The sequence below is a fragment of the Antechinus flavipes genome, chromosome 6, assembly GCF_016432865.1.
Source record: "Antechinus flavipes isolate AdamAnt ecotype Samford, QLD, Australia chromosome 6, AdamAnt_v2, whole genome shotgun sequence".
Lineage (NCBI taxonomy): Eukaryota > Metazoa > Chordata > Mammalia > Dasyuromorphia > Dasyuridae > Antechinus > Antechinus flavipes.
Genome location: NC_067403.1, coordinates 253,929,342 through 253,955,462, shown reverse-complemented (window position 1 = coordinate 253,955,462; position 26,121 = coordinate 253,929,342). Strand labels below are relative to the sequence as shown.

The window sequence follows — 26,121 nt, the reverse complement described above, 5'->3', positions numbered from 1 at the left end:
CGTGGTGGTTACAAATAGAAAGTCCCAGTTCTTGCTCTCAAAACTCCTATTCTAGTGGGTGAGAAACAAGGGACAGGGAGGGCCCACCAACTACTGACAGAACCATTTTTGATGTTGGAATAATTCGGTGGTAAAAACTTCCTTTGGGCTCAGGAGTCGCCTCTGGCTGGAAAGCGCGGCTGTTTTCCAGGCTCTGGGTTCAGGATTCTGGACTTTATCCGAGTCTGCAAGGAGGGGATGGTGGCTTTGGTTCTCCCGAATCCTTGTTGCCTCCCGGAAGGCAGCCGACTGGTTTCTAAGGAGCGGTTTGCGCTCAAGGCCCTTTTTCAGCTGTCAAACATGATTCCAAATATCCCCGGACGGGAATTGGCAGATCTGGGATCCGCTTGGGGCTGTTCCTGTGATTCTCTTGTCTACTAATTAAACGGATTGGAGTAGTCCTTAAGGTCCTTCCAGCTCTGTAAATTTGCGGGATATTTGGCCTCCGAGCCACCCTGTGAAGTATGAAGTATTCCCACAACCAGTCTGTGTGTAAGGACACTGGCTTACAAAGGTAGAGGGATTTGGCCAAATCCTCCCGCCTAATCATGTCTAGGGCAGCTCTATCTCGTCTCTGCAAGGGTCTGATTGGGCTTAAGTATAAAAACATGACCTCAGATCCCGGCCCTCCCCCCATACCCTGTGGAACAAGACCCAAGGAGCTGGCCCATTTTGTGGTAAAAGGTCTCACAAGCAGGATCCTGAGCAACGTGTTCGAGGGGGTAAAGGGAAAAAAAGCTTTCAGCTTTTTCTCTTCCCCTCCCAGGGCCAAACCTCTTCCACCATTTTTCCTCCCCCCTCGGGGACTCTTATAATCTCCCTGCTGCTTGTCAGCCTCCTTTCCTCAGATGCGATTAAGGGGCCAGTTTCCAAAGGAGATTACAGGGGCAAGATCAGTCTCCCCTTCTGTGGGAGTCTGGCCATAAAGGGTCTGGGGACAGAGCAGACACCAGCATCGGGGAAGATAAGTGGAGCAAGTGCGGCTGCTCACCCTGTTACAATGGCCTTCCTGCCTAGAAGCAGCGAGGAGGAGGAGGAAGTTTCTTGGCCCAGCAACAGTCCAGGTTCTCCCTGGAAACCAGAGTCTCCAAATCAGGTCAAGAACTTGTGGGATGAGCAGGACGTTCAGGTACGTGCTCCCAGCCCTCTTCCCACCCAGTGCAGAAGCTCCTCCACGTCCCTGCCTCGGCTTGTCGGATTCTCAGTCAGTTTGTGCTCTGCCTCAGGTTTCTTCTCAAAAGCCCCGGCCGCCCTCCATCACCGTGGAAGCCACCGATACAAATGAGGTGGAAAGTGGGGAGCTCAGGTGGCCTCCTGAGGATTTGCTCTTATCCGACAGTGAAGAGGAAGAGGAAGCCTTTTTCCAGGACCAGGATGAAGAGTCAGGTGAGGAAAGTCTTGGTCTCAGAGTCCTAGAGATGGAAAAGGGGGAAGAAGTGGAAATAGGCAGGAAGCCGTTGTTTAGGGGGAAGAGGAAAATCCTAAGGGTAACGAGGAAGATGGATGGATTTCCTTTTAACTGACCCAGGGGCAGAGTAGAGCAAGACATGATTCAAATCTTGCCTCAAAAACTTATACCCCGATTCTTGGCTTAATGTGAGCCAGTTTCCCCAACTGTAAAATGAGATCAATTGAGTCAGAGCGTAAAGGGCTTTTTTGGGGAACTATCCTAGTGGTGGCAACATTATTTTCCTACCCCAGGCTGGGCTTGGTGCCCCCTAGATCCCAGGTCGTCTCTAAGAACCCTCAATCCTGGATCTGACTGGGAGCAGGAGGAAGAGGAAGAAACCTGGGAGGAGAGTGAAACTTCCTGGATTTCTGGTGAGTGAGATTAAGATTCTTCCCTTGTTTCCTGAATCATGCTCCTCCCCCCTCCCCCACAAGAACGTATGTTTCCCATCCCCAGCCAGAAGGGTTATCACCCATCCCCAAACTTGACACACAAATAAAACGGGGAAGATTGCTTTTATTGAGCGGCCTGGACCAAGTAAGCAAAGTAAGTGAGCCCCTTGAAGGGCCCCAGTTCATGTATTTTCACCAGTCTGCTGCCAGCTCCCCGCTCCAAGCAGGGCAAACGGACATCGGGGTCCTCATCGGAGAACTGCACCAGGGTGCCCTGGGGGGCAAGCACCCGCAGACACTCGGACAGCAGCTGCTCTGCCCCCTCTTGGCCACCCCTGGCCACAGCATCCCAGGTGCCCTTGTCTAGCACCAGTTGGAAGGACCCAGAAGGGCAGACAGAGCCCAGGTCTCGGGCGTCAGCCTGCAGGAACCGCAGCTGGGAATCGGGGTGCGCCGGGCGCAGCCCAGGGTGGTCTCCGTGCCCTTCCAGCAAGCGCTTCATGCGGTGCACAGCCACTGGAGAAAAGTCCACCCCTAGCACGGTCAAGGGCAGGGGGCACTTGGTGTAGAGTCCAGGGCACAAATCCGAGGTTCCACAGCCCACGTCCAGCACCCTGAGGGGGGCCACCGCTGGCCCCTGGGGAGCCCCTTTCTGCAGCAGCGGCAAGAGAAGCCCCTGAACCTCTTCGTAGCCAAAAAACCAGTCGAAGTTAGGGGGCCTTCCGGGCAACGCCTGGGCGTGGAGCCGGTCCCAGAGCCTGGGATCCGACAGGCAGCTGCCGGCCAGGGAGCCTGCACAGGGTCGGGACAGGGCAGTCGTTAAGGGTGTGCACTGGGCACCCCCCCTGGCCCCCCCGCATTCCCTACCCCCAAATCCCTACCGGCCCAGGAGCGCTTCGCCCTGGTCACCTCCTGGAGAAGTCTGTGCAGTAGCGCCATGGGGAAGGTCTCCAGGGTCAGGTCTCGGTGGAAGGAGGCCCCGCGTGGGACAGGGGACGGCCAACGGAGCCAAACTGCACGCCCCGCTCCCCTTCCCCCTCCCCCTGCGCCGAAAGAATGAGGAGCAAAGGTCAGAGCCAGACTGTTCTCAGGGAGTGGACTTTATTGAACGAGTTAGAAAAGGGGCGAGAGAAGGGATCCGGTCGTTCCATGTCCAGTGGCGGCGACGATCAAGGCCCTGAAATAGAAGCACAACGGATGAGCAACGAAAAAAGCGGGGGGCAATCGGCGGGATCCCGTGGCCCTTTCTCAGCCCTGCAAAAAGGACGATGTCCCGGCGAGTGAGGATAGAACCGGCGGATGGGGAGCCGCCGGCACCGAAGACATGACGCCGGGGGAACCAGGGTCCCCTTGCTCTGCCTCCGTACATAACGGGGGCCGGGACCGAGCACCCGGCCCCCGCCAAGAAATGGAGGCGGGACGTGGACAAGCACACGGCAGAGCCTCCGAAAGCCCCGAGCCCGCTCTGACGCCCTCCATAGCACCCTCCGCAGGAGGGGAAGCGGGGGAACTTACCGGCTCTCCGGCAGGAAAGGGACTGCGCTTGCGCCCGGCGCTCCTTTATAGGCAGGCGTGTCGCACCGCCCCTTCCCCCTGATTGGTCGCTCTCTGAAGGGGAGGTGCCTCCCTCCCGAAGGGGCGGGGCGCGGCGCGCCGAGAGCGGCACTAGGAACGTCGGAAGCCGCCGCGTCGCCGCCGCTGCGACGCTGACCTCGGCGCCTGGACCATGGGGGCTCCCGGGGGGAAGATCAACCGGCCGCGGACGGTGACTGCGTGCGACCCCGCCGATGCCCCTTTCCCGGCCTCCTTCCCTGCCCTCTGCCCCCAGCCCGAGGCGGCCTCCTGGCCCTGCTGCCCACCCAGGGCCGTCCACGCGGGTTCCTCCCGGGGTGGGGGGGCGGAGATAGCCGGGCGCACCTCCGCCCCCTAACTCTGCCGCCTGGTCCTTCCCTTGCCAGGAGCTGAAAAAGAAGCTGTTCAAGCGGCGCCGGCTGCTGAGACGGGAGCGGCGGCGGCGGCACCAGGTGGTCGGGGCGGTGGTGGACGAGGGGCTCATCACTCGCCATCATCTCAAGAAGCGCGCGTGAGTCCTCCCTGGGCTCCTTAGACGGCCTCCCGTGACCCGCTCACCAGAGGCAGAAGGGGCGGCGGGGGCCGAAAGCGAGGGCAGGTGGGGGGGGGGCATGTGTATAAGCTCTAGAAGGGGTTTCGCTGACGGGGTCTCCGGCAGCGTAAGTGCCCGGATGCTGCCGTCACCTCCCGCCCCTCGGAAGCGAGCTGTCCTGTGAAATCAAGCACATTTTCCCGCTTGGACTTTGCTGCACTTTCTACTAGAGAGTCACATTCTTATCCTCCCCCCCATTCTCCCTCCTTCCAGAAACCTGGAAGCTCTATGAGAATTCAAGCAATAATCAGGAAGTAGCTCTTATTGCCTCCTGTGTGCCAGGTGCCAGGAGACACAGGCAAATAGGAAAGAGCCCTGCCCTCGAGGAGCTTCCCGTCTGGGAGGGTGGCGGGTAATGTGTGTACATCCGAGGAAATTCAAACCCTTGGGGAACGGCCCGTGGTTTCCCCCGGCACTCGGGAGCTGCCCAGACTGGACCTCTGCCCCTTTCCTTTAGGTCGAGTACCCGAGCCAACATCACCCTGTCTGGGAAGAAGCGGAGGAAACTTTTGCAACAGATCAGGCATGCCCAGAAGGAGAAGGCTGCCATGGAGGGTGAGGAGGCTTGGGAGGGTTCCAGCAGAGAAAGGAAACAGGTTGGAGGGCAAAGGTTAAGTCAAGAGGGCATTCTGCTAATTCACTTTACTCCTTCCCCCCACTCCTCCCAGTGGAAGCTCCCCCGAAGCCAGGCAGGACCACTGAGGCGCAGCCCAGACGGCAGAAGAAAAGGAAAGCTGGAGTTATCCAGGATGTGGAGATGGAAGACCTGGAAGCTGGCAGCTGAGCCCCCATGATCTCCAAGAGGCCATTCCTTCAGTTAGGACAAGGAGGCAGAGCCCCCCACCCATAGGCAGCTGCTGCTCATTCTTTTAATTTTTGGAAGCAGTCAAGATTGTGTGATTTGGCCAGGGTCACACAGCTAGTAGGTATCTGAAGCTGGAGTCAAACTCTGGGGCCGAGACACTATCCATTTTGCCTCCCAGGTGTCCCCCTCCCACCATAGGCTTCTAAAAGGACATGGCCCTGACCTTTCCCTCCCCTCCCCTCCTATGTCTCATTCAAGTCCCTCTGCTTTGAGAGGGGAGCTTCAGATACCGTTTGCTTTGCTTCCTGGGGAGGAAAGAAGGGAGGTCCGTGACTCACTAGTGATAACAGTTTAATAAAGTTGTTTGAGTTCTGGTTGGAGCATTTGTGAGTCTCTGTGGAAGGATGAGGATAGAGTAAAAAGGCTGGGGAGCCAAGCCAGGGGCATGAGCTGAATATTGATAGTGAGCAGGCTCTGGGGAGATAATCCTGCCCCCAAGACTGAGGATTCTATTTAATAATAACCTTTTATTTTCCAACTATATGCAAAGATAATTTTCAACATTCACCTTTGCGCAACCTTTGTGTTTCACATTTTTCTCCCTCTCCTAGATAGCAAGTAATCCAATACATGTTAAATGTGCAATTCTTCTCTAGTTTCCACATTTATTGTGCTGCACAAGAAAAATCGGGTCAAAAGGAGAAAAAAAGAAAAAAAAAATCAAGCAAACAACAAAAAAGGTGAAAATACTATGTTGTGATTCACATTCAGTCCCCATAGTTCTCTGTCTGGATGCCCACGACTTTCTCCATCACACGTCTTACGGAACTGGTCTGAATCACCTCATTGTTGAAAAAGAGCCATATCCATCATAGCTGATCATCACATAGTCTTGTGTACAATGTCCTCTTGGCTCTCCTCACTTCACTTAGCATCAGTTCATATAAGTCTTTCCAGCATTTTTTTTAACCCTTATAGATAACATTTTTTTGGTTAATATAAACAGAATTTTTAGCATTTCTTACAAATGTACTTTATGAAATGGCTAAAGGCCAAAGAGGCAAAATATGTAGAATGGCTCATTTCACAGAATTAAAAGCCTGAAGCGATGCAATAGAGCCTTTATAGTAGTAAAACTTGATTTTATTTTTAAAAAATTATTGATAATACTTTGTTTTTTATCACCCATTTCTTTTTATTTGTTTATTTTAACACACATTGCTTTATGCATTATGTTGGGGGAGAGATCGGAGCAAAGGACAAAAACCAAGGGATAGATTAGAAAAAAAAAGTATGTGTTGATTTATGATCTTCTTAGTTCTTTTTCTGGATGCAGATGGCATTTTCTGTCCAAGTCTGTGGGGATTGCTTTGAATCACTGAAACCAATGAGAAGAACCAAGTCTTTCTTAGTTGATCATCGAACATTCTTGCTGTTATTGTGTACAATATTCTGGTTCCGTTTGTTTCGCTCAGCATCTGTTCATGTAAATGATCATTTCTTGTAAAACAACAATATTTCATTACATTCATTCTACTGTAACTCAGCCATTCTCCAACGGATGGGCATCCACTTAATTTCCAGTTCCTTGCCCCTACAAAAAGGGGCATTTTTGCACATGTGGGTCAATTTGCTTACTGTGCTGTCTAACAAGAAGTGCAAAAACGTGTCGGTTTGTCCTTTCCCAGTGTTCTTATCTGTAAACTCTCTGCTTCCTCATTGCAGTTGCTCCATTCAAAGTAGTAGGAGTAAAAAAAGTCAGGTAATCTGGAGTCAGGAAGACCCAAGGTGAAAATTTCCCTAATATTTGTAGTAACACGGGGCAAGTCATTTACTCATCTCCTTCCAATTACCTGGATAATAATAGCCTCGATCTCATGAGGTTATTATAAGAATAAATTGAGATAATATCTATCGTGTGGTTCCTTAAACAGATGTATGGATGCTAAGTACTATTAAACGGAATGCTTTGGGAAGTAAAAGACAAAGTTCTATCACTCAGGGTAAATCATTCTAACTCAGGATTACATATTATACCCAACCTCACAGCCCCACTACTTCTAAACCTCATGAACCAAAAAATTAATTTTTGGGGGGGTGGGGTGGGGTGAGGCAGTTGAGGTTAAGTGACTTGTCCAGGGTCACACAGCTAGTAAATTGTCCAAGGTTTCATAGCTAGTTAAGTGTCTGAGGTCAAACTACTCAAGTCTTCCCGACTCCAGTGTCTGTGCTCTACCACTGCACCACTAGTTACTCCTCATGAACCTTTGCTCTGCTTGCTTATAATTTGCCCCACATATCACTAATGAAATTGATTGTATTTTATTTTTCCAATTATATGTAAAGATAGTTTTCAGTGTTCGTTTTTGCAAGATTTGGAGTTCCAACATTTTTCCTCCTCCCTCCCTTAACTCCCCAAGACAGCAAGCAATCCGATACCTATTATACATATCCGATGGGTCCCTAGGAAAATCAAATGAGATGAATTTGCTGAGTAGTTAGCACAAGGCAAGTACTTAGTAGGTTCTTAATACATCCCCATTCTTTTATCTCACCCTCCCTATCCCATCCCATTCTATTTTCACTTGTTCTGAGTGTGTAATCAGCCTCATCTCTTCAACAAAAGGGTACTTTCTCAGCTTGTTTCCAGATGCTTTTGTTAAGTGATTGGATTTCTAAAAGCTCCAGGAGAGTAAAGAGTGAGGAGTTAATCCAGTATTTGTCACCCTGGACAATTGATCCAGAAGACTGGAGTCCCAAGAAAAGAAGCAGTGAAAAGGGGCGGTTTACCAGCCTCAGTCTTCAGCTCCTACCCTCAGGCCACTTAATATCTTCTGAGATAGGTGCTGTTTTCCACTCATTTTACAGATGAAGATGTTGAGACCGAGAGATCGATCAGGTGACTTGGTGTCTAAATGTCAGACTCGGTCTTGACCTTGTTCTCAGTTCTTTTCTTCCTTCTCCTTCCCTCCTTAACAGCGAATTGATTCATATTTTCACCTCTTTGTGGTACCTGCTCCTGAAGCTGATGTTACAGATTGAACAAGTTTTGTTTCATGTGCATTTGAAAAGCAATCGAGCCGATTGGGTTGTAGTTCTCTATTTGCTAAGTTGTCAAAAGCAAAACATGTTAAAAGAAGCGGAGGATCTTTGGGTGGATCTTGGAGGGCCGCAGGCTCTGGGGTGCGTGGAAGCGACCCCTCCCTTCAGTTTGGGGAGGCGCCATGGCTCCCCCCAATAAATTCATCTCTCCCCTAAAACACACACGCACACTCCCTCTCTCTCTCCCTCGGTGTCTCTCCTTGTGCCCCACCCCCTTCCTCCTCGGAGCTAGGCGCTTGTCATCAGCCCATTTTACAGGACTTCGCTATGCCAACGGGAGCCTCCTTTCCCGGGGCTGCACTGCTGGGGAACTAGGGCCGGCTCTAGCAGTGTGGAGACGCCGGTAGAACTCGTCCGCAGTAGGGGGTCGGCGTCTCAGTTTCCCCACCTGTGCAATGAAGGCGTTGGACTTCCGGCTGGGACATTCACGGATCGGACCCTCCCCTCCTGGGCCCCGCCTCTTCCCCGCCCCTTGCTGGGCCCCGGATGGGCGCGGAACGCTCTTTCAGCGGTTCCAGACGGCGCCGGACTTTCTTGCGTGCCACTCTCCCTGGCAGGTTCCGCCGCTCGCTGTCCTCCCAGCGCGCATGCGCCAGCCGCGCTCCGCCGCTCCCGCCCCCGCCGCCCCTCCAGCCGCTGCCGCTGCCGGCTCCGGGCCCGGGATGTCGGCTCTGTGTGATCCCTCCGGGCCTCCGGCCCCACCCGCGCCCGCCGCCCACGGGCCCGCGTCCCCGCTCAGGTGCGTGGGCGCCGGCATCGCTCCATCCCGGGGTCAGCTCTTAGAAATCGTCCATCCCTCCCCATTGTACAGATGAGGAAACTGAGGCCAAGGGTCTGGGCGGAAGCCCGGGGGCGGCCTGTTCGGCCTCCTCGTTTTATCGCCGGCGAAACTGAGGTCCCTGGAGGGAAGAAGAAGGGGAGGGTGGAGCCTAGGTCTGGGCCCTGGGGCACCTCCCCCGTACTCCTCCCCCGAACTCCTCCTCCCACCCTTTCCCCAGCAGATGCTCCTGCCTGGAAGGTGCAGCAGAACTCGGGATGGTCTGGGCCCAGGCTCCGAGGCCCGAGGGCCCGGCCGCTGGAGCTGTGTTGCCCCTTGGGTAAAGGGTAGTGGGGGAAGGTGGCAGAGGTGGAGGGGGAGCGGCACTAGGGAGCCCCGGAGCGGCTTTGAGTGGGGGGCGTGTCGTGGCCAGGCCGCTGGGGAAGCGGCAGTTGTCCAACAGAGAGGAGCCGAGTCCGGACTAGGGGAGAGACCCGGCGATCGCCGGGGGAGGGGGCGCGGTTCGTAGTCCCCGGGGCCCGGCACAGGCGTGGTTAGCAAGGCTGGGAGCCCCTGGGTGAGGCCTGCCCCCCCCCCCCCAGCGGGAGGAGAGGGGCTGCACCTGAGAGCATGGGTGGGGGAGGAGCAGCAGCCCGGGGCCTCCCCAGGTCTGGGAGGGGAGGTGTCCTGGAAGAAGTTTCAGTGGCTCCGAGTCACAGGTCCAGAGACGGGGGCTGCGGAGGAAGGCAGGACCCCCGGGGGTTACGGCCCCCATCTTGTGCCAGGCTTGGAGGAAACCGAGGCAGGCTCCAGAGGGGCTGCGGAGGGAGCCTCCCCCCGACGCTGCCAGAGGATTGAGGGCCTGCGCCAAGGCCTTTGTTCCCTTTCCAGGCCCGTCCTCATTTGTAAAATGGAACAAGGGGGTGTCGGGCTCTCAGCTTGACTCTGGTGTTGGTGACGGGGGCGGCTCCGTGGGCTTCAGCTCCTCTCGTTTATGGGCCTCAGCTTCCCCCGGCCCGCGAGGGCCCTGCGGCGGTTCTGTCTGCAGCCCCCGTTTGGTTCTGGGAGTCCCGGGTTAGGAGGAGTGCACATGATTGGGGGAGGAGGCCACGTGTGGCTTGGTGCCAGGAGGGAGGATCCCCACCGCCCCCTCCAAGTAATCTTAAGAGCCAGGAGCAGGGAGGGGAGTCAGCTGGGTACAAGGAAGTGGCCCCGAGAGCCCGCCAGCGGCAGAGGGCGGCCGGGAGGGGAGGGCAGGGGAGGGTTCCTCAGGCCGGGGAGGGCTGGCCGTTGCTGGGCACGCTCTAGCGGGAGGCCTGGCTGCCGTTCAGCTGTGGGCGTCGTGCCCGCCGGGAGCCTCTCAGTTCTGCCTGATTGCCCTTTCTCTCCCTTCTTCCCAGTGCCCAGGAGCTGGCTCAGGAGATCAAGGCCTTTCTAACCGGGGTCGACCCCGTCCTGGGCCACCAGCTCTCGACGCGGGACCACGCACGCTGCGGCCTCCTGCTGCTCCGCTCCCTGCCCCCTGCCCGGGCCGCCGTCCTGGACCACCTGAGAGGCGTCTTTGACGAGAGCGTGCGCACGCACCTGGCCACTCTGGATGACGTTGCCAGCCCGGGCCCACAGCACCTGCGCCCACCGCTCCCTTCCCACGTCCCTTCGGGGGGCCCTGGCCTGGAGGACGTCATCCAGGAGGTGCAGCAGGTGCTCTCGGAGTTCATCCGGGCCAATCCCAAGGCCTGGGCCCCGGTGGTCAGCGCCTGGTCCATTGACCTGATGGGACAGCTCAGCAGCAAGTACTCTGGGCGGCACCAGCGGGTGCCTCACGCCGCCGGCTCCCTGAACGAGCTGCTGCAGCTGTGGATGGGCTGCCGCGCCACCCGCACCCTGATGGACATTTACGTGCAGTGCCTGTCGGCCCTCATCGGGAGCTGTCCCGACGCCTGCGTGGACGCCCTCTTGGACACGTCGGTCCAGCATTCGCCGCATTTCGACTGGGTCGTGGCCCACATCGGCTCCTCCTTCCCCGGCACCATCATCTCTCGGGTGCTGTCTTGTGGACTCAAGGACTTCTGCGTCCATGGTGGGGCCGGAGGGGGAAGCGGAGGAGCGGGCGGTCCCCCTCCGACCCCTTCGGCAGATGCCTTCCCCTCAGTCCCTGCCGTCCCCGGAGAGAAGCGTGTGCCCAAGATTGCTTCCGTGGTGGGGATCCTGGGGCATCTGGCCTCTCGCCACGGGGACAGCATCCGCCGCGAGCTCCTCCGGATGTTCCACGAGAGCTTGGCCGCAGGCTCTGGGGTGCGTGGAAGCGACCCCTCCCTTCAGGCTACAGTGCCCTTCTTGCTGCAGCTGGCAGTCATGTCGCCGGCCCTGCTGGGCACCGTCTCCGGGGAGCTGGTGGACTGCCTAAAGCCCCCGTCGGTCCTGAGCCAGCTTCAGCAGCACCTGCAGGTCTTTAGCCGAGAGGAGCTGGACAACATGCTGAGCCTCGCGGTCCACCTGGTCAGCCAGGCGTCCGGGGCTGGGGCTTACCGCCTCCTCCAGTTCTTGGTGGACACGGCCATGCCGGCTTCCGTCATCACGCCCCCCGGCCTGGCCGTCCCCGATGCCGTCCGCGAGGCCTGTGACCGGCTCATCCAGTTGCTGCTGCTGCACTTACAGAAGCTCGTGCACAATCGGGGAGGGTCCCCCGGGGACGGGCTACTGGGTCCTCCTCCCCCGCCCCGCCCGGTGCCCTTCCTCGATGCCCTGCGGAGCCACGTTGGAGAGCTGTGTGGGGAGACCTTGAGGCTGGAGCGGAAGCGCTTCCTTTGGCAGCACCAGCTCCTGGGCCTGCTGTCCGTCTACACCCGGCCCAGCTGCGGACCGGAAGCCTTGGGCCATCTCTTGAGCCGGGCCCGAACGCCAGAAGAGTTGAGCCTGGCCACGCAGCTTTTTGCTGGGCTGGTGGTCAGTCTCTCTGGCTTGCTGCCCTTGACCTTATGCAGTTGTCTGGCGCGGGTCCACGCGGGGACGCTGCTCCCCCCCTTCACGGCCAGGCTTCTCCGCAACCTGACTCTGCTGGTGGGGTGGGAGCAGCAGGGTGGGGAGGGGCCCACCGCCCTGGGGGCCCGTGTTGGCGAGGCTGTCTCTGCCCAACTTCCAGACCTGGCTCCCCTCCTGCTGCACCCGGAAGAGGAGGTCGCCGAAGCGGCTTCGTCCCTGCTGGCCATCTGCCCCTTCCCTCAGGGAGCCCTGCTCCCTGCCCAGCTCCTGAGCCTGGTGAGGGCTGGGGTGTCCCGGTTCTTCGCCTCCCTGAGGCTCCACGGGCCCCCGGGGGTCTCCTCGGCTTCCCAGCTGCTCATACGGCTCTCCCAGGCCTCCTCGGCCGGCCTCAAAGCCGTCCTCCAGCTTCTGGTAGAGGGAGCTTTGCATCGGGGCAACGCCGAGCTGTTCGGGGGGGAAGGGGAGGCGGGAAACGAGAACGCGTCGGCTACGGCCTCCAGCTCGGCCTCCGCTTACCTGCTGGAGACCAACAGGCGGCACACGGCGGCCGTGCCGGGCCCCGGGGGCGTCTGGTCAGTGTTTCACGCCGGAGTGATTGGCCGGGGCCTGAAACCTCCCAGGTCGGCCCAGTCCCGGAGCGCCCAGGAAGTGATCTACAACACCCAGAGCCTGCTCCGCCTGCTGGTGCACTGCTGTAGCGTCTCGAGCGGGAACGCGGTCGGCGACTGCTGGGCGGCCCCGGCGCTGAGCCCCGAGGCGGCCAAAGCCGTGGCCGTGACCTTGGTGGAGAGCGTGTGCCCGGACGCCGCCGGGGCAGAGCTGACCTGGCCCCCCGAGGACCACGCCAGAACCACGGTCGAGCGGGATCTCCGCATCGGTCGCCGGTTCCGGGAGCACCCGCTGCTCTTCGAGCTGCTGAAGCTGGTGGCCGCGGCGCCCCCGGCCCTGTGCTACTGCTCGGTGCTGCTCCGGGGGCTCCTGGCGGCCCTCCTGGGGCACTGGGAGGCCTCCCGCCACCTGGACACCTCGCAGTCCCCCTGGCAGCTGGAGGCCTCCTGTACTCTGGTGGCCGTCATGGCCGAGGGGAGCCTGCTGCCCCCCACCCTAGGCAACATGCACGAGGTGTTCAGCCAGCTGGCGCCCTTCGAGGTGCGGCTGCTGCTGCTCAGCGTCTGGGGCTTCCTTCGGGAGCACGGGCCCCTGCCCCAGAAGTTTGCTTTCCAGCCGGAGAAGGGCCGCTTCGCCCGGGACTTCTCTCGGGAGGGGGGGGGCGCCGGGGGCCCCCACCTGGCCGTGCTGCACAGCGTCCTGCACAGGAACATTGACCGCCTCGGCCTCTTCTCGGGCCGCTTCCAGGCCTGGCCCCCCTCCGCCTCGGCCCCCCCGCAGAGGCCGGCCCCTTGAGCTGCCCCTGCCCCTGGCCTGGGCCTTGGGGAGGCCTGGCCCGAAGCCTGGGCGCCCCGCCTCCGCCTCTGAGCCTGTGCTCTCCCCTCCACCGGTTCTTTCTTCCCCGCTAAATAAAGGTTGCCCAGTTTGCAATGAGCCGGACTTGTGTGGCTATCCTGCAGGGGTGGGGAAAGAGAGGGCGGGCCGGGGCAGAAGAAATGGGCCAATGGTAGCGCAGCAAGTTGGGAACCCTCCTATCAAAGGCCGCTTGCTGCTCCTTCCCGCCTCCGGGTCCACGTCCGTCAGGGCCTGTGTTTCTCTCATAGGCCGGCCTGGCTCCCTGCTCTCGGGTGGCCAATCGCCTTCCGGGATGGGAGGGCGCGCGGGGCCACGTGTTCCAGCGTGACTGGCGACGAGAGGAGGGGAGAGCCGGGGTCAAGGATCGAACCCGGCACAAGATGGCGGCGGCGGCGGCGCCTCGGAGGCGGTGAGGAGACAGGGGAAGAGTGCTATCGCGTCCCGGCGGCCCCTCCCCGGCGCCTGGGCTGTCCCGGCGGCCCCCAGCTCCCCGCTTAACACTTCGGGGAATTGCTCCCCCCGCCAGGAATGGCCCCGGGCGGGGGGAAGAGGAAGAGAGTCGGCCCCAGGCCGATCCAGGGGTGGGGGTGGGGCCGGGGCCGGGGGACGGGTTTGAGACCCCCGAGCCGGGGAACCTCAGGGCCGATGCCCGCTTGGGGGGGGTACGGATCTGGGAGCATCCTGCGCTTTCTCGGCCGGCCCGAGAGCATCGGCAAGAACCGGCTAGCGCAGACACCCCTTCCCCTTGTTCTCCCCGCCTCCCGGAGCAGTTGCAGATGAGAAACTGAGGCACAGCTAGGTTCAGTCACGGAACCTGAAGACTCGCCAGGCCAGCCCTGTTAGGACGTGTCCGCGGCTAGATTTGAACCCAGGTTTTCTGCCTGCAGGTTCCGCGGTTCTCCTTGGGGCCCTCAGCCGCCTAATCTGTAGAACGGGCGGCAGGGAGCCCAAGGCACGGAGCTAACGTCCCCCTGGGTTTGGTGAAAGGGGGTGCGGGGAGCCGGGCTGTGGCGCCCCCCGGGGGTGCTGCCCGGACCCGACCCCGTGTCCCAGGAGCCTTTGTGCACCTGCTGCCTGGTGTCGCAGGCCGTCGGGGTCCGGGGGCCTCACCTCAGGCCCGAGGACCCCGTTGTGCTCCTGCTGCCGAGCTGCGAGGCTGCTCCTTCCATGCAGTTTAAGAGGGGAGGAGGTTGGTGTTTGGGGAGGTGGAACAGCCTGGCTTTGAATCCAGCAGCCAGAAGTGGGGGGGCCAGAGACCCGGCCCGGGCCCTTCAGGCTGCAGAGCCGCACTTCTCCCTGGGGCGCCCCTGGGGCACGCCGCCGGGCTCCATCCCCCAGAGACCGATGCGAGCTGAGCCAGCGCCAGAACCCCTTGGGCTGCCCCCTCCTGGGGTGCTCGGGGAGTCCGTCCCCCAGGCGCTAAGCAGGAAGTAGAGAGGGATCGGCGGCTACTGCAGCCCTGGTACAAAGTGGCAGGCCCCTGCCGGGGACCTGAGCGCCCGCCTTCCTTTCCCAGGGCCTGGGCAGACTTGGTCCTGGCTTGGCTGGGCCTCTGCCTCTCCACAGCCTGGGCCGTGGACAGAAGCAACTTCAAGACCTGCGACCAGAGTTCCTTCTGCAAGTACGGAGCTCTGGGGGGGCTGGGCGGGGACATACGGCCGAGGGCCCTTGGGCGGGTTCTGTCCCCCGGGGCCGAGGAGATGTGGAAGCCCGGGGAAGTGCGGCTTCTCCCACACTGAGCCTGCCGTTTCCACCCAGGCGACAGCGCAGCGTTCAGCCCGGCTCTTCCCCCTACCGGGCCCTCCTGGACTCTGTGGAACTGGGCCCCGACGCCCTCACCGTCCACCTTGTCAACGAGGTCACCAAGGTCCGCGGTGGTGTGAAGGGAGGGGTCAGGGCGGGGGAGCGGGATGGAGACCTTGAGTGTGCTGGGCACTTGTGGGGGGACGGGCAAAGAGACCCGGGAGGGAACATGGGTGGGACTGGGCTCACTTCTGTCCCGTGCAGGTGGTGTTACTGTTGGAACTGCAAGGACTCCAGGGGAACATGACGCGGATTCGGATCGATGAACTCAAGCCCCTCCGGCCACGCTACCGGGTGCCAGATGTCCTGGTGGCCGACCCCCCCACAGCCCGGTAAATCCGCTGCTCTGCCTCCCCGGGGCCTCCGGGGCCTCCCCTTCTCATTGGTCCTCCCTAATTCCTCCCTCCTCGTGCTGTTGTTAGGTTGTCCATCTCTGGCCGTGACGAGAACAGCGTGGAGCTGACCATGGCCGAGGGGCCTTACAAGATCATCCTGACGGGAAGGCCCTTCCGGCTGGACCTGCTGGAGAACCGCAGCCTTGTGCTCAGTGTGAATGCTCGGGGACTCATGGTCTTTGAGCACCAGAGACTCCCCAGGAATTCGTGAGTAAAGGGATGGGAAGCTGCCAGGAAGGGCTTCGAGGAGGCCTCTCAGAGTCTGGGTCCCTGGGCTTTCTGGGGAGGGGTGGAGGAGACAGGGAGACCGGGAGGGGGTGGTCAGTGTGTGCTGGCCGGGAGACCGTGCCCCTGCCCTGGGGCGGGGAGCCCTTCCTGGGCCTCCCTCCTCGGCCGCCACTTCACCTTCTCTTGGAGCCGTCTTGTTTCCCAGATTTATCCCCCCCCCTTTTTTTTAAATAAATTTTTGTTTGGTTGGTTTTTCCGTCTCTGGATGTTCGTCGACTGAAACTCACTTTTGTGTTTCTGTTTTTGTGTTGGTTTTGTGCCTCCTTCCCCTGCCCCTTTGCCCTCCCCTTCCTTTCCCCTCTCCTCCTGCCCCAGTTTCTCGGATAAAGTTAGTCTCACGTTCGGTAGCATTTGGGATAAGATCAAGAACCTTTTCTCTAGGTAAATCCACGCCACTGGTACTGTATCTGTTCCTCGCCCCCTGCTCCTCCGTCCCTGCCTTCTCTGCCCTGCGGCCCACGTAGGCACACTGGCACACACGCTCACACTCACGCTCACCCTCACACTCCCCATCTCTGCCCCCTCAGCTAAAAGGCTGCTGTCCCAGGAGGGCTGGGCAGCACGGGGAGCCTGCTTGCTCCTCCGTGGGGCTAGGAAGGTGGATGCCAGGAATCTCGTTCTCTCTGCTCCCGGCCAGGTGGAGCAGGAGTTGGTCAGTCCTAGAGTGAGGCCTGGGGAGGGGGCTCGACTGGGAGGGGCGTCCACGACAGCCAGACTCGCGCCAGATCCCCTGAGTTGCTCTGACTCCCTCCTTCCCGATGCTCTTCGGTGGCGTGTGTGGACATGTCAAAAACATACGACTTGGTTCCCTTGATCATTACCTTCCTCCCTCCCTCCTTCCTCCCTCCCTCCTTCCCTCATTTTCACTTCTCGGCACACTCCCAGCCCGGCCTTGGGAGGAGGATCTCTTCCCTGGGGATGCACTCCACGATTGGCTGGAGCTCAGGCTTTATCCTCCTCGTCCCCATGCTCTCCCCACCCCCCAAGCAAAAATCATCCAAAGCAGAACCCTTCATCCCTTCTCCTTGGACTGGATCAGACCGCTCTCCTACCTTCCAGGGAGGGAACAAAGGAGCCGGCTGAGGGGGATGGAACCCCAGAAGAGGAGGCTGCTGGGAAAGCAGACAAGGTGAGGGGGAGAATGGAGGGAAAGGAGGCCAGGGGGAGGGCCAGCCTAGACTGAGGGGCCTGGCCAGTGTTGGGGCTGCCAGATTGGGGGTGCAATCCCCTTTCTTCCTCCTGCAGCCAGAGGAGAACAGCGAAAAGGACAACGATGAACCAGGGGCCTGGGAAGAGATGTTCAAAACCCACTCAGACAGCAAACCTTTTGGTGAGGACACAAAGGGATTTTTGGAGGGAGAGGGAGGCATTAAATGGATGGGCTCCCCTCAACTCCTGACCCCCCTGCCTCCCACAGGCCCCACATCGGTGGGTCTGGATTTTTCTTTGCCTGGGATGGAGCACGTGTATGGAATCCCAGAACACGCGGACAGCTTGAGACTGAAGGTCACTGAGTGAGTCACGCCCGAGAAAGGGGAGCAGGGCCGGCTGGGGAGGAGGGTTGCATGGCCGGAAGGGCTTTCCCAAGGGGCTTCGTCCTGGTTGGCTTCTCCCCAGGGGGGCTCAGCGGAATGGCCCCCGGGGCCTTGCCTGCCAGCTTGCTCTGGGGCAGCCCTGACACCGAGGCCTTTGCAGGGGTGGGGAGCCGTACCGCCTGTACAACCTCGACGTGTTCCAGTACGAGCTGTATAACCCCATGGCCTTGTACGGCTCGGTGCCTGTGCTCTTGGCGCACAATGTCCACCGAGACCTCGGCATCTTCTGGCTCAATGCGGCCGAGACTTGGGTTGACATCTCTTCAAATACCGCAGGAAAGGTGAGGGGGAGACGAGGCCGGGGGGCCGTGTGATCTGAAGGAGCTCGGGATGAATATGCCCATAAAAAGGGGATGACCCGTTTGGCTCCAAGGAAAGCAACCGAGCCTTGTGATTCCTGATGGGAAGAGGAAGTCCACTGTCTGGTCCAGAGACCCTGAGGGGGGCCATTCCCCTGGTGGGAATTGTTAGGGAGTCTCTAATTTCTGGTCCTCTTGAAACAGACCCTGTTTGGGAAGATGCTGGATTACCTGCAAGGTGGCGGGGAGACCCCTCAGACCGATGTGCGCTGGATGTCCGAGAGCGGGATCATCGATGTGTTCTTGCTCCTTGGGCCCACAGCCTCAGACGTCTTCCGCCAGTATGCCAGTCTCACAGGTGGGCTCCTGCTGGGCTTTGGCACCCGTACCCAGCCCCTCGGCTTGTTCTTTGATGTCAGTTGAGTTTTGGCTTGGCATCTTTTGCTTTTTTGATACTTGCCACCCATGGGATCCCTCTCTTTCCTGACTACGAGCCGTCCCTTATGACAAGGAATAGTGACCGGCTGTTAGTCCCACTGGCTGTTCCTGTGTCCGGGCAGCCCCTGAGCCTCGTTTCACGTCTGTTCTTGGTCTGGTCCTGCCAAGAGGGAAGGGGGAAGGCGGGCCCCTCCCTGGCCAAGTGTCTGGGTTTTGAATCGCTGAGCCAGGGCCGATCTCCGGCTTGACCCCTTGGCTCTTGGCCCCAGCCACTCTTTGGGTTTGGCCTGATTTGTGGCTCCCCAACCCGTCCCTGCTCCCACAGGGACCCAGGCTCTTCCTCCACTCTTCTCCCTCGGCTACCACCAGAGCCGCTGGAATTATCGAGATGAGGCCGATGTGATTGACGTCGACCAGGGTTTTGATAACCATGACCTTCCCTGTGATGTCATCTGGCTGGACATTGAACATGCTGATGGCAAACGCTACTTCACCTGGGACTCGAGCCGTTTTCCCCAGCCCCTTGCCATGCTAGGACACCTGGCTGGCAAAAGACGGAAGGTGAGAGAGCCGGCCAGCCGCGAGGGAAAGGGGTTCGGAGTGCCTGGGGAGCCGCTGACCGTTTGGTGTTCCCTTTTCCCAGCTGGTGGCCATTGTGGACCCCCACATCAAGGTGGACTCAGGATACCGGGTACACGAGGAATTACGATCGCTGGGATTGTACGTCAAGACCCGAGATGGTTCTGACTACGAGGGATGGTGTTGGCCAGGTCAGGTGGGAAGGCCCAGCTGGGATGAGAGAGCTGACCGGAGGCAGAAGGACGTGGGTGTGGCGCTGGCCACTGGCCCTATGGGTGACCTTTGATTTCAAACTCCCCCAGGCTCCGTTGGCTATCCCGACTTCACAAACGTCAAGATGAGAGACTGGTGGGCAAACATGTTCAACTTTGACAAGTATGAGGTAGGGCAAGGATGGGGTGCCCTCTCCCCCTGATCCTCCAGGCCCAAGCAGTGACTCCCTCCCTTTGCCTTAACCTGTATGGGTCTGGTTGAGCCCCTGGGCAAAGTTCCAAGCTCGGGCCTTCTCACAGCTGATTGAACACGCCGGCTTGGCGAGTCCGGCTCCCGAGCCAGTGGAGGGGGTGGGGGGAGGGTGCTCACTTCGCATCAGTAACATACGGGACTTGGCTTGCGATCTTTTTGGGGTGTCTGCTGGCTATTTGTATTCCTTTTCCTTCCCTTATTTCCTTCTATCAGACCTTGCTTGACCATGTTGGAAAGCGAATGTGTCTCAACTCTACCGAGTGATGACCAGGGCACGATCGTCAGCCGCCGCGGGGCGCTCTGAAGTCTGTGCTCAGGGTGTACTTGGCTTTTTTAGAAAGTTCCCTCTGCATCAGTCCGTAGCCGTGCGGCTTGCTTTCTCTGGGTCTCAGGGCTCTTGTTTCTTAGATGCATCATTCCTTCCTTCCCTGGCTTCCTCGAACTTTGGTTTTCTACCTTTTCTTTCTAGGGTTCAGCGTCAAACCTCTACGTCTGGAACGATATGAACGAACCATCAGTGTTCAACGGTCCGGAGGTCACCATGCTCAAGGATGCCCGGCACCACGGGGGCTGGGAGCACCGGGACGTCCACAACATTTACGGCCTCTATGTGGTGAGGGCCCTGACGGCCTCGAGCCGTGGAGAGGGTTGGTCCGGGCCTGTGGAATCCCCGCCCCTGACCCCAGCTTTCTCTTTGCTCCCCAGCACATGGCCACAGCCCAGGGACTCATCCAGCGCTCTGGAGGGGTGGAGCGTCCCTTTGTGCTCTCTAGGGCCTTCTTTGCTGGCTCACAGCGTTTTGGTGAGATCTGCAGAAGGTTGGGGGGGGAGGGTGGGCACTGGCAGGGACCCCACCCACCCCATGGCAATCCAAAGCTTTGATGGGTAGGAGAGCCTGCTGGCAGGGGAAGGGGGACTGCTAAGACAGACTGCAGAGGGAGCTGGGGGGCTTCTCTGCCATTCATGGTGTCCTCTCCCTTCTCCCAGGAGCTGTCTGGACAGGGGACAACACAGCAGAATGGGATCATCTGAAAATCACCATCCCCATGTGCCTCAGCCTGGGGCTGGTGGGACTCTCTTTCTGTGGGGGTGAGCAGTGTGGGCCTGGATGGAAGAGGAGCTCCAGGGAGGGTCACTGGCAGGGAATCACCTGGGACCGGAGGGAGGGTGTACCTTCTGGAACCTTTCCCTCCATCTCCTCTTCTGCCTCCTAGCCGACGTGGGCGGCTTCTTCAAGAATCCTGATCCAGAACTGCTTCTGCGTTGGTACCAGATGGGCGCGTACCAGCCGTTCTACAGGGCCCACTCCCACATGGATACAGGCCGGCGAGAGCCCTGGCTGCTGCCCCCCGAGTATCTGGGGCCTGTCCGAGACGCCTTGCGCCAGCGTTATGCCCTGCTCCCCTTCTGGTACACCCTTTTCTACCGTGCTCACCGGGATGGGCATCCTGTCATGAGGTGAGAAGGGCAGTGCCAATGGGGAAGGGGAATACAATTGGGGTTGGCAGAATGATGGGGATGCAGGGGCAGCTCAATCCTTACTCATGGTGGGTGTTGGGGTGAGGGAGGCTGGGGTAAATGACAACAAAACAAAAGCAACAGACCCTACTCAGGACTTGAATCCCCCTTTCTCTTCTTCCTTAGGCCCCTGTGGGTGCAGTATCCCAAGGATGTGACCACCTTTAGCCAAGATGATCAGTTCATGCTAGGTGAGAACACTGGGAAGGGACTAACATCTGTGGTCTGGAGGAGCCAGCAGAAATGGAGACCCTGGCACGCGGGTGGGAAGCCGGGCCCTCCTGCTCTGGGGGTGACCGCACCCTGTTTCTCTGTTTCAGGAGACTCTCTTTTGGTTCATCCTGTGGCAGAGCCTGGGGCCCGGGGAGTCCAGGTGTACCTGCCTGGCCAAGGAGAGGTGAGGTCATGGAGGGCAGGGGGGTCTGAGAAGGGACCAAAGAGAGAGCGAGGGAGAGAGTGAGTGTGACTGTGAATGTTTAGAGTTGGGGGGAGTCGTGTGGACAGAAAAAGGAAACTGCTCCCATTCCTGCTCCTCCTCAGGTGTGGTACGACGTGCAGAGCTACCAGAAGCATCATGGCCCCCAGACTTTATACCTCCCGGTCACTCTTAGCAGCGTGAGTGCTCCTTGGGAGGACAGAAGGTTGTGACCTCGCGGGGTGGGCCGGGGCGCGCGGTGAGCAGGGAGGCCTTGATCCAGGTTGTTCTGTCCCTAGATCCCAGTGTTCCAGCGTGGGGGGACCATAATCCCTCGGTGGGAGCGGGTGCGGCGCTCCTCAGACTGCATGAAGGACGACCCAATCACTCTCTACGTGGCAATCAGCCCCCAGGTGAGCCTGCCCCCCCAGCCCAGTTTCCTCCCCAGACCCTGTAAGTCCAGTTGCTAACGTTCAACTCTGATCCCTTCCACACAGGGCACGGCCGAAGGGGAGCTTTATTTGGATGACGGTCACACCTTCAACTATCAGACCCAGAACGAGTACCTGCTGAGGAAATTCACCTTCTCGGGAAACACTCTGACCTCCAGGTGAGTGCAGCGCCGTGGCGCCCCCCTCTCTCCCTCCCACGGTTTTCTTGCCATTCCTCTTACTGGGAGTTCCTCTGTGCCCCTTCAGCTCAGCTGATCCTCGAGGCCACTTGGAGACGCCCATCTGGATTGAGCGGGTGGTGATCCTGGGGGCCGGGAAGCCGCCTCGGTGCTGCTGCGGTCGGAGGGTGAGTGGGCTGGAACCTGACGGAGGGAGGTGGATCTGGAGGGAGGGCGGGGCCGGGGGGAGGGGGGAGAGGCCCGTGCTGCCCACTCCTGACTCGGTGGGATGCCTGTAGGCCTGCCGGAAAGCGTGCTGACCTTCCATCATAATGCGGAGACCTCCGTGCTCACCCTGCGCAAGCCTGGTGTGCCTGTGTCTGTGGACTGGAGTATTCATTTGCGATAGCCCGAGGGTCGGCCCCTCCCACGTGACCCAGAGTGACCCATCCCTCCGCCCGGAGGTCACATCCCTTTTCAGAGCTCTGTTGGTGGCCCCAGGATTTGCTGGCCATGGGCTGGGCAGGGGCTGGGACCCCCCCTCCCCCTCTGCTTCCCAGATACCTTCCCCCCTCGGGGTGCGGGAAGTCCCGCACACACCCACCACGGCACCCCAGCCCCACTCTTTCCCGAGACTTCCCATTCAAGCCTCGATTTCAGGCCCTGGATCCCGTGAGCCACGGTCACTAGTCCCTACTGTGACCCCTCCCCTCCCTCTCCTTTCCAAAAGCGGAGGGAAGGAGTCTCGCGGAGACTCCCCCCCCAACCTTTTCCTATCCCACGGATACACTGGGACCACCCCCCACCTAGTGGGGGGGCCGCGTGGAGAGAAAGAAGGTTGTGGGGGCCATTCATCTCTCCCGCCCTTGGGGAAGGCAGCCCCCCCCTCCCCTTAGCAGAAAGCAGCCCGCGCGGGCCTCTTCCCCCCCGGGTTGCGTGCCCACGCATGAGCCCGGGGCTCGTCCCATCCCATCACGCCCCGCGTATTTATTGCTGGCCGAGGGGGCAATGGATCATGTGTGCCCAGGGTTGGGGGCTCTGAGGCCTGAGGAACGGGGAAGGGGCATCTTGGTGGACGTTTTCTACTTCCCCACGGCCGAGCAGGGATAGGTTTTGATAAACGGAAAAACAATAAAAGAACCGAAACTCTTGGAAGACGCGTCCATGAATAGGGGGCGGGGGAAGGGCCAGAAACGGCGCCCTGCGCACGCGCCATGCGTTCTCCGTTGCTGGCAAGCAAGCTCCCCTCTCCTCGAGTGGGAGCCTGAAGAGTGGGGCCGGTCCTTGAGAACCGGATGACCCTCCTCCAGGGCTTAAATATTTTGGGAAGCCTCCACGGTGTGGCGCTGGCCGGCTCCTCCTGCCTCTGGCCTGGCCTTTAGCCTTCTCTCGGCTTCGGGCGCTGCGCGGAAAATCATGTAAGGACTGGGCCCATGTGACTCCCAGGCGCCTTCGACCCGTGTGGCTCCGCACCGCGTCAGGTGCGTGGCCTGGGCGTGACGTCACTGCTCCCGGCGCTCCCGGAAGTGAACGGCGCGGGAAATCTGAGGGGTGGGACCAAGAAGAGATTTGCCCCGGAAGTTGGGGATGGGACTAGGATAAGTGACCGGAAGCGAACCTTTGCCAACCGGCCCGGAAGGAAAGGGAGAAGGGGGAGGAGGCGGGAGCTTCTCATCCCGGACCCGTAGAGGGTGAGGCTGGGGTCGCCTCTGATTTCCCCCTTTACCGCCCCGCCCCATCCCGGACCCTCCTGTCCTCGCTGCACAATCTCGTCTCCGCCCCTTCTCTCTGTTGCTCCGCCTCCACAGCCTCCATCCCCAACCTGTCATCCCCTTGCCCTGGCCCTGAAGTCTCCCAGACGCTGACCCCTCCCAGGTGACTCCCCACTGCTGGAGTTGTCAACCCAGCCCCTCCCCGGCTGGCCCATGGCCTCCCTCCTCGTTCGGTGGCCCGAGCAGCTCCGGCCTCTCTGCCCGCCTTAGCCCCGGCTCGGCTTCCGCAGGGTCCCCCAGGTCCAGCCATGAAACTGAAGCTGAAGAACGTCTTCCTGGTCTATTTCCTGGTGTCCCTCTCCGGCCTCCTCTATGCGCTCCTGCAGCTGGGTGAGGCCCCGGGGGCGGGGAGGGCCGGCGGCGGGGGTCCTGGCTCTCTGCCCCGGGACGGGGGTTAGAGTCTCTAGGGGGCCGGGGGCTGCTCTTATCCCTGCAGCTCCCCGAGGGAGGAGCTGGAGCGAGAATGCCCACGGTGCCCACAGTGCCTAAGGATGGGGGGCCGAGTCCCTGGTTCAGGGGAGGAGGGCTGCCCCTTGGGATCCCCCCCACCTCAATTTTTCCTAGAGGGGCTAGAGGCTGCCTTGGTCTGGAAGATGGAGGTCATTCCCTGTGGATGTCAAGCAGAAACGTTGCCCGCTCCTCTCCTCTGCCCTCTCCTCTCCGCCCCTTCCCTGCCTGCTCTCCTGGGCCCGCTTCTCTCCTCCACCCGCTTCTCCCCCCTTTCGTGCCCCCCAGGCCAGCCCTGCGACTGCTCCCCACACCTCCGAGCTGCGGCCGAGCACCTGCGCAGGAAAGACCTGAAGATCTCCCAGCTGCAGGCCGAGCTCGGCCGGCCGCCCCCTGCTCCTGCCCAGCCCCCCGAACCCGAGGCTCTGCCCATCATCTACGTCGTGACCCCGACCTATGCCAGGTACGCGCCCCGTCGGGCGCCCGGTTTTTTAAAAACACGAGCAGCGGGATTGAGGGCATGTGATTGGCCGGGGTGGGGCCTGGGGCTGCAGAGGCCCCCGGGGGCTTCTTTGACCGGGCGGGGGACGACGAGGTCTCCGTAGAGCAGGGTGGCTCCCTGGGACCCCGCGGGCCCTTGGCCAGGGGCGACGCAGACAGAGGCCGGCCTCCTTCCTTATTTTGTCCGTTTGGTTCCCACCGTGACCGGCCTTGAAGGGTTCGGGACTTGCCCGTCCCAGCAGGAGGGGGCGGCCGATCCTGGGTGGGCCAGAGCTGCTGGTCCTTTCTCCCGTGACCCGGTCTCCCCCCTCAGGCTGGTGCAGAAGGCGGAGCTGGTCCGCCTGTCCCAGACGCTGTCCTTGGTGCCCAGGCTGCACTGGCTGCTGGTGGAGGACTCCGAGGGCCCCACCCCGCTGGTCTCGGGGCTGCTGGCCGCCTCCGGCCTCCACTTCACTCACCTGGTGGCCCTGACCCCGAAGGCGCAGAGGCTTCGGGAAGGGGAGCCCGGCTGGGTCCGGCCCCGGGGCGTGGAGCAGAGGAACCGGGCCCTGGCTTGGCTGCGGGGGAAGGAGGCCGCGGTCGGCGGGGACAGGGAGCCGCCGCCTCCGGGGGCGCGGGGGGTCGTCTACTTTGCTGATGACGACAACACCTACAGCCGGGAGCTCTTTGAGGAGGTGAGAGGGGGCGGGAGGACGCGGGGGGTCTGGGGGCTGCGGGGGGTCACCCGTGTGTCTCGGGAACTCCGTCTCGCCTTTCTCCATCTGTCCCGTCCCCAAGATGAGGGGAACCCGCGGCGTCTCCGTGTGGCCGGTCGGGCTGGTCGGTGGTCTGCGCTTCGAGGGCCCCCAGGTGCAGGGGGGCCAGGTGGTTGGCTTTCACACAGCCTGGGAGCCCGAGCGGCCCTTCCCTCTGGACATGGCCGGCTTTGCCGTCTCGCTGCCCCTCCTCCTGTCCCGGCCTGGCGCCCAGTTTGACCCCACGGCCCCCCGCGGCCACCTGGAGAGCAGCCTCCTCAGCCATCTCGTCGACCCCAAGGATCTGGAGCCCCGAGCTGCGAACTGCACGCGGGTAAAGGCTCGCGCCCCAGGGTGGGCAGCAGGGAGGGTGGAGTCGGGGGCGCTTTCGGGGGCACGAGCCTGCGCCCGTCCCGGCGAGCTCATCCTTTAGGCATCGTAGAGAACTGCCCGTTAAATGGAGGCGCCGATGCCGGGGTGGGGGACCCCAGAGGGATCCGCACTTCGGGACGGGAGCCCCAGGCGGCGCAGGGTTTGCCCCCTCGTCCCCCAGGGCCCTTCTCCGACCGGGGGCTGGTGCCGCCTGCAGGTGCTGGTGTGGCACACGAGGACGGAGAAGCCCAAGATGAAGCAGGAGGAGCAGCTGCAGCGGCAGGGCCGCGGCTCGGACCCCAGCGTCGAGGTGTGAGCCCGCGCCGCCCAGTCCATGGGACGTAGCCGTGCTAGAGGACCTCGTTCCCTCACCTTCCAAGGACCGCGCAGGCTCCCAAGGTCGCGACCCTCCAGATGCCGGGTCTGCCCCCTGGGCCTAGGGGATGCCGGGACCATTTCCAGGGCTGCTCCTCCCCCCGATTGCCACGTGGAGCTCGCCAGAGAGATCAAGTGGACAGTGGTGTCGAGCCGGGTCAGCCCCGGGCCGGTGGCCCCGACTGGAAGTGCAGCCGTGACTGCTGGATGGGGGGTGCTGTCCAGTTACTCGTGGGCATGGGCATGCATCGCAGGGGCCCGATCGGGGGGCTGCGGGGTCCCTCCCCACAGTAAGCATGTTCCCCCATTCCTACCTCCAGAATAAAGTACGTCAAGCCTCTGACTCCTGCTCTTTGCTCG

The 26,121-nt window shown here is 60.7% G+C and overlaps 5 protein-coding genes and 1 non-coding gene across 8 annotated transcripts; 4 read left to right on the top strand and 2 right to left on the bottom strand.

Moving 5' to 3' along the window:
- Positions 1-200: 200 nt before the first annotated feature.
- LOC127540705 (uncharacterized protein C11orf98-like) lies at positions 201-5,230 on the top strand. 2 transcript variants are annotated; one of them, XM_051965525.1, is made up of 6 exons: positions 201-1,168; positions 1,266-1,425; positions 1,741-1,860; positions 3,840-3,964; positions 4,503-4,600; positions 4,714-4,830. In XM_051965525.1, exons 1-6 carry the CDS (start codon positions 1,040-1,042, stop codon positions 4,745-4,747), a joined length of 666 nt encoding a protein of 221 aa, XP_051821485.1. In that variant the 5' UTR covers positions 201-1,039; the 3' UTR covers positions 4,748-4,830. The 2 variants fall into 2 exon arrangements, with proteins under 2 accessions (XP_051821485.1, XP_051821486.1); XM_051965526.1 differs by lacking the exons at positions 201-1,168; positions 1,266-1,425; positions 1,741-1,860 and adding an exon at positions 3,531-3,646 and having other exon boundaries at positions 4,714-5,230.
- CSKMT (citrate synthase lysine methyltransferase) lies at positions 1,986-24,868 on the bottom strand. Its single transcript, XM_051965524.1, is given in 3 exon segments — positions 1,986-2,701; positions 2,704-2,868; positions 24,864-24,868. Coding segments are annotated over 2 exon segments (813 nt in total). The 5' UTR covers positions 2,821-2,868; positions 24,864-24,868; the 3' UTR covers positions 1,986-2,005.
- On the bottom strand, positions 3,148-3,296 carry LOC127542226 (small nucleolar RNA SNORA57). The gene has a single exon (XR_007948610.1). It is a non-coding gene; the product is annotated as a small nucleolar RNA SNORA57 (small nucleolar RNA).
- On the top strand, positions 8,535-13,233 carry INTS5 (integrator complex subunit 5). 2 transcript variants are annotated; one of them, XM_051965516.1, is made up of 2 exons: positions 8,535-8,691; positions 10,110-13,233. In XM_051965516.1, exons 1-2 carry the CDS (start codon positions 8,540-8,542, stop codon positions 13,093-13,095), a joined length of 3,138 nt encoding a protein of 1,045 aa, XP_051821476.1. In that variant the 5' UTR covers positions 8,535-8,539; the 3' UTR covers positions 13,096-13,233. The 2 variants fall into 2 exon arrangements, with proteins under 2 accessions (XP_051821476.1, XP_051821477.1); XM_051965517.1 differs by lacking the exon at positions 8,535-8,691 and adding an exon at positions 8,703-9,049.
- Positions 13,463-22,715, top strand: GANAB (glucosidase II alpha subunit). The gene is given in 26 exon segments (XM_051965518.1): positions 13,463-13,564; positions 14,672-14,776; positions 14,914-15,022; positions 15,163-15,290; positions 15,381-15,560; positions 15,957-16,022; positions 16,701-16,770; positions 16,887-16,971; positions 17,059-17,155; positions 17,337-17,517; positions 17,740-17,893; positions 18,299-18,534; positions 18,617-18,743; positions 18,855-18,934; positions 19,487-19,630; positions 19,723-19,819; positions 20,005-20,106; positions 20,232-20,475; positions 20,662-20,726; positions 20,856-20,932; positions 21,076-21,150; positions 21,250-21,363; positions 21,448-21,560; positions 21,649-21,722; positions 21,725-21,748; positions 21,860-22,715. Coding segments are annotated over 26 exon segments (2,886 nt in total). The 5' UTR covers positions 13,463-13,535; the 3' UTR covers positions 21,970-22,715.
- B3GAT3 (beta-1,3-glucuronyltransferase 3) lies at positions 23,135-26,104 on the top strand. Its single transcript, XM_051965521.1, has 6 exons — positions 23,135-23,251; positions 23,563-23,662; positions 24,068-24,242; positions 24,594-24,954; positions 25,058-25,348; positions 25,604-26,104. Exons 2-6 carry the CDS (start codon positions 23,581-23,583, stop codon positions 25,700-25,702), a joined length of 1,008 nt encoding a protein of 335 aa, XP_051821481.1. The 5' UTR covers positions 23,135-23,251; positions 23,563-23,580; the 3' UTR covers positions 25,703-26,104.
- Positions 26,105-26,121: the final 17 nt, after the last annotated feature.

Coding starts and splice junctions, on each gene's coding strand:
- LOC127540705 (XM_051965525.1), top strand. CDS start 1,040: ATGGCCTTCCTGCCTAGAAGCAGCGAGGAGGAGGAGGAAGTTTCTTGG. Junction 1,169..1,265: donor GGGATGAGCAGGACGTTCAG/GTACGTGCTCCC, acceptor GCTCTGCCTCAG/GTTTCTTCTCAAAAGCCCCG. Junction 1,426..1,740: donor GGACCAGGATGAAGAGTCAG/GTGAGGAAAGTC, acceptor TTCCTACCCCAG/GCTGGGCTTGGTGCCCCCTA.
- INTS5 (XM_051965516.1), top strand. CDS start 8,540: ATGCGCCAGCCGCGCTCCGCCGCTCCCGCCCCCGCCGCCCCTCCAGCC. Junction 8,692..10,109: donor GGGCCCGCGTCCCCGCTCAG/GTGCGTGGGCGC, acceptor CCTTCTTCCCAG/TGCCCAGGAGCTGGCTCAGG.
- B3GAT3 (XM_051965521.1), top strand. CDS start 23,581: ATGAAACTGAAGCTGAAGAACGTCTTCCTGGTCTATTTCCTGGTGTCC. Junction 24,243..24,593: donor GTGACCCCGACCTATGCCAG/GTACGCGCCCCG, acceptor CTCCCCCCTCAG/GCTGGTGCAGAAGGCGGAGC. Junction 25,349..25,603: donor GAGCTGCGAACTGCACGCGG/GTAAAGGCTCGC, acceptor TGCCGCCTGCAG/GTGCTGGTGTGGCACACGAG.